The following is an 11198-nucleotide window of genomic DNA, read 5'->3' as shown; positions in this document are numbered from 1 at the left end:
AGTCAAAGTGGTTAAAATTTCCAATGGCTGTCCTTGAGCAACTACTTTGGAAGGTATGCTTTAAACCAATGCTAAATGAGAATATGTTTTGATTGCGAAATCTTATTATGTGTATTTTGATTGAGTCCTTGGCAAATGATAGGAAGAGTTTGATCATATGTTTAGTAGTAAAACGGAAGGGCTGCCATCAAAAGGGAGTTTTGACTACGAGTTGGCACCTGACACATACAAGGAAAGCATCAATCTAGCGCTATCTCAAACGGAGAAATACTTTACGCGCAAAGGGCTTGAGATAGCCACCATTGCAAATCCAGAGAATGGCAACGATTTTTTCCAGAAATGTATATCATTTACAGGTTGGGGCGAGAAGACCACAAAAATGACACCCTCGAGAGTGGCAGAGGTTGCGCGTGCATGCATTAGCCTGAAAGAGTAAGTAAAAGTCATTTAAATCATTCGATATATTTCTCTTTTTATTATGTAGCAATAAAAAATAAGTCTAGCTTTTCCTTTGCCAAGAAGTGCCGCTTGCTTGATTTTCTCCAAGGCAATGATGCATCCTTGAAGGAGAATGGTATAGGTTTGACGGAGAAGGCCTAGATCCAGTGGCTTCGATATCACGTGTATTGGTGGCAATTGGAAAGGTTAGATTTAATGATTATGTGCACCAGCTAGCAATTTTTTGATAATGTAACTTGTGACTTATTATTTGCTGTAGGAGAGTGCTTGAGATGGCCGAGGAAATGGAGGCCGAGAGTCATGATGTTGCTATCCAACATGAGAAGGCTGAAGGTAGGCATGGTTGCACACTTATCCACACATTATTGACATACAGATGCAAGCACTTTGAGAAGACCTTCAAGAAGTGGAGTGCTCGGATCAAGTCCACACAGGATCCCGAAGAGCAACCCCACTTTGCTTGCACGGCACGAAGCTTGTTGTACAGGTTTGACATCTTTAATGACAAATTAAGAATGTAGTAGGACACACTAATCTTGTTCTTGGTGGCTCAAAACATTGTGGTCTGTGTTGTAGATGGTGGAGAGATGCTCTTGTCTTTCCCATTCCTGAGCACCCCAATGATGCATGGTGCATGTCGGAGAGAGAGGAGGCGGGCTTATATCCTGACGAGTGGATAGACGACTTGCGGCCAAAGGGAGCGTGGCTCAAGTGTCCTTGGTGGATGGACTACCCGGACAAGGAGTTCCCACCCGAAGAGGAAGAGCTATACATAGGTATCATTCTATATAGTTTTTAAGTTTGCCATGCAGCAATACAACATGGGCTCAATAACTGTTCTTTTTTAATTAATAGCGGAGCATACTGCGTCACGAAGAAAGCGCTTGTGATAGAGGATGCTCTATCTCCAAACACATCTAAGAAACCGGACAAGAAGGAAAAGACCTCCAAAAAAGACTCGCAAGCACAATCGGCTGACAAGCAACGTGGGAAGAGAAAGAAGAGGGCTGTAGTTTCGAGTGATAGTGAGAGCGATCATGTGGTTGAGGAGTATTTTGTACAAGTCGGCGATAGTGCTCATCGCCTTGGTGCTATGAGCCACAGTGTACCGACGCTATCCTTTTCTCCAAGACTAGTAGGGGGCATCCAGGAGTCCCCTCCATGTTCACCATCACATGGAAACGATGTAGAGGACCTATCAGACATGGCCAGAGTTGTGGGAGATAACCATCTAGGTACAGGAAAATGGTTAATGTTGTGTTGTTCTCTTTAGCATTGCTTGAAAGATATATTTGATCTTATGTTGCTACATACATATATGCATTTAGAGCCACGCCACCTTGCGGTGCATGCTAGTGCCAAAGAGTTGGCAAAAGCTATTCCAAATGTGTTGTGCAATGACAGGGAAGCCACACTAATTTACAATCATAGTTATGTGCACAATTTTAGTGCTAACAAAGATTTCATGCAGTTCTATGAAGTCACTACGTAGATTCTTGGGCTCTCTATCAGGAACAGGGAAGATGAACCCCAGTTTGAGATTGGGTGGCGTACGTTTGGTGTACATGGCCTTTCCCTTACACACTAGGCCACATGCAGCTAGCACGGGTGGGGTTCCTTTATAGAACCAATGGGATAGTGAGCTTGTGGATGTTGCATTTCTTTTGGAAACCGAGTTTCTTTTGGTTGATGGCATGGTTGTGACGACATGTCGTGCATAACATCTTTCCATTGTCACTTCGAAGGCAGAGGAGCTGGTTTCTAGTTGTTGAGGATATTGTACATACGGCTGTCGGAGTCTAGTTGTACGACTGTTCAGGACTATTTAGAGGGGGTATATATTTTTTTGTTTTGATAATGAATAGTAACTTCGATGTTTGCATGTCAAAATATTAATGTTTTACTTCCATTCGTAGGTTGGTACTTTGTTGCTGGTCATTTTTTCACCCCATAGAACTAGTGGGTGTCGCCTTCCGAGGTACGATCGAGCGGATGGAGAGATTGCAGCAAACGTACGTGGCTTCTTTGCAGATGATGACATGTTGTGGGAGAAGCTACCAGGTTCAGATTCCACACAGTGGACTCTTGATAGTTTGGGCCGGCCTTATCGTAGAGGTGTTGAGAGGAGTCCAGCGTTTGCCAGGTGGTAGAAACTTTTTGGAAGTTTTTCTGATTGTTCCTATAAAATTATAGGTATAATAAATCTAAATATTAATTTTTTTTGTAGATGGCTACTAGGTACCTTCACAGACATGGGAGATGCTGTGTTGGATTGTTTTGCAGGAGTTAGGCCATTGGCAGCACAATGTTTATTACTACGTAGACATTGCATCAGTTGTGAGGAGGATTGGGCAATTTTCAGTGCTTATCTGGAGCCAGCTCAGCACCTACCTTCCAATTTAGGCTCTACATTGATGTTTCATAGGAGTGTCAAAGCTCAGGTAACTGAATAACCGAAGCACGAGTCCGAGCAGCTTCATCCACTCGACCCACCTTTCTCGACACCACTCAGCAGTCAGGGCGGGGCAGTAGCAGCACCGTATCCCACTTTCACGGCCCCAGTTTTGGCATGGCGTGCAACTGGACCGTCTCCCAGTGCATTCATTGCCTCCACATCTGAGGCCCCACCCGGAGTTGATCCATTGCCTCTTTCACTACCTATAGCCCCCCCCCACATATAGTTCGTACCATCTCCCATTTGGAGGAGTTCCCCCACCATTTGGTGCACTGCCCCCCTTGGCACGACCTTTGTGTCCTCCCAGAGCATATGGCCCCCCACCGACCTTCTTTCATCCACGTCACCCATGATGTATCACCCCCCATATGTATTTACTTTTGATGCAATGGAACACATAGATTTGGGGTTTGCTATATGAAATAGACCATTACTATGTGTAAGCAACTTTTGTTTCTCTTATTAATAGTGTATTGAATGAAACCATGGTGTTTTTTGTTTGAATGTAAGTTGGTCATGAAACGACAATCAAATTTTAGTTGGAGAGAGAGAGAGAGAGAGAGAGAGAGAGAGAGAGAGAGAGAGAGAGAGAGAGAGAGAGATGGGTAGATTGTCCCTTCTTTTGGGAATCCGCTCACCCGATTCTTAAAAAGCGCTCGAGAAAAATTGCTCACCCAAAAATTGCGCCTAGTCGAGGAGATCCCAAAGAATCTCACATCCATCAGAAAGATTTGTTCCAGGCTTGGATTTTGTGTTGCTGACAGATAGTGGTGAGCCTTCTTGTTACAAAGAGGCTATGCTAGCCAATGATAAGCTTCAGTGGGAACATGCTATGAAGAGGGAGCTATCCAGTATTGCAAAGAACAATACATGGAAACTTGTTCCATTGCCAAAAGGTAGGAAAGCATTACCTTGTAAATGGGTTTACAAGAAGAAAATTGCATCCAATGTTGAAAACTATAAAGCTCGTTTAGTGGCCAAAGGTTTCAAGCAAGAATATGTTGTAGATTTCCAGGAAATCTTTTCTCCAGTGGTCAAGATGACGACACTGAGAATGTTGCTTGCTTTGGTTGCCACTGAAGATATGGAGCTTGATCAAATGGATGTGATTACAACTTTCTTACATGGTGATCTCGAAGAAGAGATTTATATGCAGCAACCTGAAGGGTTTGTGCAAAAGGACAAGGAACATTTGGTCTATAAGCTTCTCAAAAGTCTCTATGGCTTGAAGCAATCATCCAGACAATGGTATCACAAGTTTGATGCGTTTATGCGTTCCCTTGGCTATAAGCGAAGTAATGAGGATGAATGTATTTATGTGAAAAGACAACCTAATGGACAGCTTATTATGCTTATACTTTATGTGGATGGCATGCTCATTGTTGGTCATTCCAAGAAGGACATAGCTGACTTGAAAACCAAGCTGAAGAATTTGACATGAAAGATTTGGGTGAGGCCAATCACATTTTGGGTATGCGCATTAATCGTGACCGTACGAAGAGGTTGTTATACCTTTCTCAAAAGGAGTATGTGCACAAGGTTCTTGATCGTTTCAACATGCAGAAGGGAAAGGCATTGAGTACCCCATTGCCCGCATATCTGAAACTAAGCAAGAACGATTGTCCCAAATCTATTGAGGAAAAAGCGGAGATGGCTAAGATTCCTTATGCTTCAGCTTGTGGTAGTCTCATGTATGCCATGATGGCTACAAGACGTGACATTGCACATGCAGTGGGAGTTGTCAGCAGGTTTATGTCTAATCCTGGTAAAAGCATTGGGATGCTATCAAGTCGACTCTTAGATACTTGAGTGGCACAGCAGATAAACAATTATTCTATGGTGGTGGAGAGTTATCCATTAACGGATATGTAGACACTAATTATGCAGGCTGTGTTGATAGTCGTAAATCAACTACAGGTTGGGTTTACACATTTGCTGGTTCTGCTATTTCTTGGAGATTAGTTCTTCAAGATTGTACATCCATTTCCACTACATAGTCAGAGTATGTTGCAAAGAAGCTATTTGGCTTGCTCTCCTAGTGCAGGATCTTGGATTGAAGCAGTGCTTACCAGTTCTTCACTGTGACAGTAAAATTGCTATTGCCTTGGCTAAAAATCCAGTGTTTCATTCCAAAACAAAACACATTGATGTGCGTTATCACTTCAGTCGTGAATGCCTGGCAAACAAAAGCCTTGACTTAGTGAAAATTCCTACGTCTGAAAACACAGCGAGTGCACTCACCAAGAGTCTCCCCAGCCATCAGTTTCAACACTATCATGAGTTGATGTGCATTGGGTAAGCTAGAGACTTACTCATTCATTCTTCCTTTTGGCCTCCCACATTGGCCATCAAGTGGAAGATTGTTGGGTTTATGCTGGCCATGTCCGGCCGCCCATCTAACTACTACTACTAACCCAAGTGTATAGTACACTTGAGCCACTCTTAAATATGTGTACATAATAATATTGGGGGCTTATTTGATTATTGTCTCACCCCCTTCCAGACAAAGCTGTGTGTGTGTGTGTGCTCTCCTTCTCAACTCTCTCCTGCTACAGCCTTCTTCTTCACGAATCCTGCTTCATCACCACCCTTAGCAAAAAGGTGCAGCACAATGAGGCTAGTTAGGAAGCCGGCCCATCGAGTGGGAAGCTCAAGAAGAAAGCAACACATGAGTGAGATGATGACATTGATGGAGATTTAGCGGTGGGCCATGGAGGAGATAACAAAGAGACTACCCACCATAGTACAAGCTCACATGTAGAGTTCGATGAGGATGGGAGAGCAAAGTTTCATGGTGAGGAGGGTGGTACCTATATGACGTCGCATGTTAGTGCTCAAAAGAGGTTTTAGCCACATGGCTCCCAACTGGAGCATAGTACCCACTACTAGCCACTCGAGACCAATGAACAGCATGTTTGAAGTCCACCATCAAATGATAACATTGAGGAGATGTTTGGTCTAGGTAAATGTAGAGCTCTTTCATTCAGCATGTTTGTTATTGTGCACATATTAACAAATTTGGTTTCAATAAAGTTGTGTGGTTGTTTTGATTGTAGGTGGTGCAGATGACAGGATTGATCCACTATACCTTGGATTGTGTTGCAACATCAACCACATGCGACTAGAATTGTATGGTAGGAGGTCATAGACTAGGTAAAATCTACCTTTGAATCTAAGTAACATTAGAACATGACAATTGCTTCATATTTAATAGTGTCATCACATGACGCAAGCAAACGAGTGCTTTAGAGTGATTTTTGAGCCCCTTGACTTCCATTCGTCAAATGGATGCTAGTGCTCCCATTGGGGGTAAATTTTTTTGAGTATCGCAAAAAGGTGAGCAAAACTTTTTGAGCTATTTAGAAAACCGAGAAAGTTTTAAAGCATAGAGTACCTCTTTCAAATGCAATCTTTGGTTCTAAATTTTTAACACAACACATCGATACAAAATTGACAAATATAATATAGCTAAAGGTGAGACCCTTAAACTTTTAACGTTAACCCATACAAAAATTTCACAGAACCAATACATTCTTTATATTTAAAGAGTACATTGCAAAATTTGCAAACTGAAACTCTTGTGAAGGAAACCTCTTCCTATGAAGAGTCACATTCATTGTTGATAAATATATTGCACATGTAAGGTTGCTCGGGAAGCTGCAAATCACAACGAGTATCTGATGTCATCCATCTCTCCTCCACTTTGATGTACACGGGCAATATACTTCACAAAAAAAAAAGACAAAAATTATAAACTAGCAAATGAGTGTAATGACACCCTTTACAATCACCATCTATATAATTAAGCTCAATACACAGATATAGATCATCAAACACACAATGGAATAGGAGTACCAAAACACATAAATAGTATCCAAACTTACATAAAAAGTCTAGCTATGGGATGGGAGCCTCACTAGTCATCAAAAGGATTCCCACCCATAGTCCTACCACCCTCATCCTAGCTCCAAATCAATAGGAGCTGAAGTCTCCTCTCTACTCCGTTTTTTGCTACGGAACATAGGCTACAAAAAACCTGTAATAATCTATCATCAGAATCCAAAGACCCACACACTCGGCTTGATGCTGCACATGCCGCTAACACAGGTGCAGTGCCGCACCCAATTTCCAAGCAGATGCCTCTACTCTTGCATAACATCTCCACAAAAGCTTCCAAAACTGTTGGGCTCCTCTGCAATCACCCATGCCAAGGAACCCACCATCGAAAATTGATATCAAGGTATCATGGAGGTAGTGCTACATGATAAAATCTGTAGGTCTCATGCGAAGTGCTCAAAAATAGGCCATCCTCTCCGCTATGTAAATAGGTGGTGTGGGACCCCGTCAATGCACCATGTACAACATTGAGGTCTCAAACTACACACATACAGTACAAGAAAGGTTATTTTTTTGAAAAAGGAACAAAACTTACATAAAGTAATATTTTAACTACAATTGAGAAAGAGTAGTCACCTCAACTCTGTCTCCTCCTCTCTCCATGAAGCCGTAGGGAGTGTGATAAAGCACCACTAATCATCAATAAATCTGCAGGTCGGAAGCAACACTGAACTTCTCCACCCCTCGAAGTGTATCACCTTAAATGCAAATAATCGCATGAGTGCTGTCACCTTTAAATTTGAACCTCAAATACATACTTAAATTGCAAATTATCACATGGTTAGCAACCTTAAACCTCAAACACATACAGTAAAGTGGTGAAAGAATACAAACCTGCAAAAGAGGCCATGATTAAAAACCATCCCGAGTCCGATAAAGAGTTCCATACAAGATGAATTCCTGCGCAGACATGATCCTCTGTGATCCTATCCCACATAGGCTTGACATCATAGCCACTTAGCAAACCTCTACAAGGAAGGTCTAGGAAAATAAAATCTGCAACCCAAGCAACTCACTTGCTATTTCGCCTATAAACAAGAGCAATTGAGTGGCACTTTAGCATATGCTCATGAATTGTAGCTCAAGATGGAGACCTAATCCCCAATGCAAAATCTCCAAAAATGGCAATGTAGTCGGTTGTGACAGCAATACATCGATCAAAATCATGATTAACACCATGCATCGAGATATTTTCTAGATAATCAAAGGAAAGGACACGATGCAATCGACAAGACCCACCAATATCTAAGATAGAAAAGGCTCAAAATTATACAAATGAGCTTAGTAATTGACTATAAAGAATAATGTGGATTGCAAGCATGAAAAGTACTACCATGTGAGGATGGCATAGCCTCCTCCATCAAAGCATCTGCATTAGTGTCTATTACAACCTCCTTTCCTTTTCGAGAAACCCCTTCGCAATGAAAATACATTAACATTACAAGGTTTACACATTTTGAAGCAGAAGTCGTAGAAAAGGTTTTGTATCCATACTTATAAATGAATCTAATGGTTCTATAGCGAGTCCACATGGAAGCCCTGCATTTGTAGCTCCTGACAAAGCTGGCATAATACTTGCTCCAATTGCAGCGGAAGCTGCATCTCTAAGCATGGCATCTCTAAGGTCTCTCTCATGAGCCAACACATGGCCTTTCTCCATGTCTATCCACCAAGGACAAGCTTCAATCTCCCATGAAGAAAACTTATGCAATTTCTTCAAATACATACATGAATTGGGTATGGCCAATTTTGTATACTTTCTCGCAAGTAGTGGAGTTGAAGGTAGAATCTTCTCGACACCAAAAAGGACATGAATCTTGACACAACAAACACAATAGACAAACACAACAAACACAATAGACACATTATCTTTGAACATATTTAAATATGTTCAATTACTTTAGATCTTCAATACAAAAGTACCTATATGCCAATCTTTGTGCAGCCATACGCAAAGTGTCTATCTTTTTGAGGGCTTGTTTATCAGCATCTTTTGTTCTCATTTCTAAAGACACCTCCAAAGGAAAACGATGTGGCCTAGCTTCAAGCTTTATCTCCTCAAAGTAGAACATTAGGGTACAATCAGGTGACAATACAATATCTTGATATGTATGCAACACATCCATCACCAATTGTGATGCTCTATCATAGATCCTAGCCAAAAGGCCCTCTCTACGAAGCCAACTTGAGTGGGCACAAAAACAAGTGGAAGAACCATTTAATCCTTGAATCACTGCATGAGGAGTTAGTAGTAAGATAAGTCTTACATTTTATATGCATGGTCTCCTTTTTTGATGCCGTGTGCTGCTCTAGTGAGATTGTCCACCTCTAGAAGAGATAGCCACATCAGCTTGTCTCGTATTGGAGCATCCACAAGAGCAATTAAGTTGATTTTCTGAGCCCAACTTCCTGAGCCCCATTTCAATGACAAGACTTTGGCCAGCCAATCCAAACCCAAGTGTCGGTCCACAATGTTAAGAAGCTTAAGACAAGAAAAAACAATGTAAATCAAATGAGCTTACTGCAAACCATACTATGCACACCATAAAACTACACGCATAGAAAAATACCTTCCCAATCTTATCACTATACTTTGTAGTGAGGTCATGATCTATTTTTTGATGATCTTTCTTTAAATCCTCCTCAAACATACTCTCACGAGAGAGTGAATCCACCCTCGCATTATACTCTTTAGTCATTTTCACCTATCAACAGCACAAGGAATAGACATTCATTGCTAAATAGCTTGAGTACCAAACACAAACGAGAGAGAAAGAATTCCACTCACAGTATACACAAGCCGTGCAAGATATTTTTGTGTCAATGGATACCATGGTTCCTCCCCCTTAGAATAGTATTTTCTGACATCTGCAATCAATTTTTTATCCTTCTCTGGTAGTGCTTTCAAATAAACATTATGATCGGCAGCACAAATGTGAGTCAAATTCACAATCTCATCCCGAAGATGTGTAGTAACAAGAGAATGAGAATTCATGCTAAACAAACCAAAAAAAAAAGGTTTAGAAAGCTGAATTTGATTCAAAAACCAAATTTACCTTCAAAGCCAAGAGAAGGGCACTTACAAATTCATCCTTTGAAGACTGCTGAGCAAAGCAATTTTTGGCACTTTGCTGGGTTCAATAATTGTACAAAGAACTCTATAATGCTTATCCTTTGCCGTAGAAAATTTTTCTGTAATGGCTTGAGTCCATGCCAAAGTTTGTGAATTCCCTCCCAAACAAAAAACATGTGGCCGACAAAACTTGCCAACTTTGGGTTATTCTGCAACTCCATCTTAAACTCTTCATTGACCTCAACCCAAAGTGGATCCCACTCCTTAGTAACCTCATCAACATAAGATTATTTGTATAAATACATAACTCAAAAAAACAGATAGATTGCAAATTAAAAGTGATAGACATTTCTCACATGTTACCATTTTTTCCTAATTTTGACATGTCCACAAGGAAACAATAAAGGACCCCTTTTCTTGCATATAGCCTTCTTTTGCAAAAGCTGACTTCAAACCACTTAAATCGTCTCTCAAATCACGAACTCTTGCATATGGATAGAGATGACAAAGTGGTATAGGGGGGCACTCAAAGTAGCTAAAGAGTCTAGTAGAAGCCAAAATATCTATACCTTTATTTGTAAATGCATTGGATTCATCTTCTCGCTTACTAGCCGCAGTAACTTCATCTCTTATCTCCCAAGGCACTATCTGCAAATTACTTTCTTCAGTAGCTAAGACATGATCCACATCATGTAAGGAACCTTATTCAATCCCAGGTGAAAAAAATTCAACTTCTTGCAAATCTTGGCCCTCTCCCATATCTGTACACGACATAGAGCTAGTTTGGTATGCAGATTCATATGTTCCAATTGGCAAGGCATCAAGTACCCTCCTACTAGAACGACCTCCAGATCTTGGACTACGAAAATACCACAATCAAACATTAAAGTCAAAGAAAGCCCATGCATACTATACCAACGTATCAAGAGCATCTATGCATTGCTACCCTCTTGGCATAGGCAGTTGTTAACCCTCACGGCTCACAGACACCCTATCACCTACGATGGATGTTCTAACCTACGGCAGACATTGTATTATTTATTTGGTAGAGTCAGGTACCGGGCTTGTCGTTCCAATAGGAAAAGGGTAAGAGTGATCGCCGATGAGAGGCACACTCTAACTGGAACATTCAAGGGATTAGTTGGCTAAGCATGGACGCCCAAGTGTGAATGGGGCGAGCTCATATAAAAGTCAACTAAACCTAAAATTCACTCATTGTCTCATTTGTGCAATTGAAGAGTGCTCTTGCTCCATCTCCATCTCCATCTTCTTCTTCTTCACCTCCTTGTGTGTGTGAGAGAGAGACAGAGAGAG

General features: G+C 41.2%; 1 protein-coding gene across 1 annotated transcript; it reads right to left on the bottom strand.

The window, feature by feature from the left end:
* Positions 1–6578: 6578 nt before the first annotated feature.
* Positions 6579–8160, bottom strand: LOC147460560 (uncharacterized). Its single transcript, XM_086503308.1, has 6 exons — positions 8145–8160; positions 7988–8056; positions 7646–7807; positions 7388–7443; positions 6951–7106; positions 6579–6638 (listed from the first exon to the last, which is right to left on the bottom strand). The coding sequence occupies exons 1-6, from the start codon at positions 8158–8160 to the stop codon at positions 6579–6581; spliced, it is 519 nt and encodes a 172-aa protein (XP_086359434.1).
* Between the last annotated feature and the right edge of the window lie 3038 nt (positions 8161–11198).

Source organism: Adiantum capillus-veneris, chromosome 3 (assembly GCF_014529385.1).
Source record: "Adiantum capillus-veneris isolate H3 chromosome 3, ASM1452938v2, whole genome shotgun sequence".
NCBI classification, from domain to species: domain Eukaryota; kingdom Viridiplantae; phylum Streptophyta; class Polypodiopsida; order Polypodiales; family Pteridaceae; genus Adiantum; species Adiantum capillus-veneris.
Note: the sequence above shows the minus strand (reverse complement) of the source record. Positions and strands in the feature narration are given on the sequence as shown.

Bases quoted from the DNA above. Each gene is read 5' to 3' on its own strand.
- LOC147460560 (XM_086503308.1), bottom strand. The intron at 7,107-7,387 runs GTGACTACTCTT...GGGTGATTGCAG, and splicing joins GAGGAGGAGACAGAGTTGAG to AGGAGCCCAACAGTTTTGGA. The intron at 6,639-6,950 runs GTTTTTTGTAGC...TTTTTTGTGAAG, and splicing joins CTGATGATAGATTATTACAG to TATATTGCCCGTGTACATCA.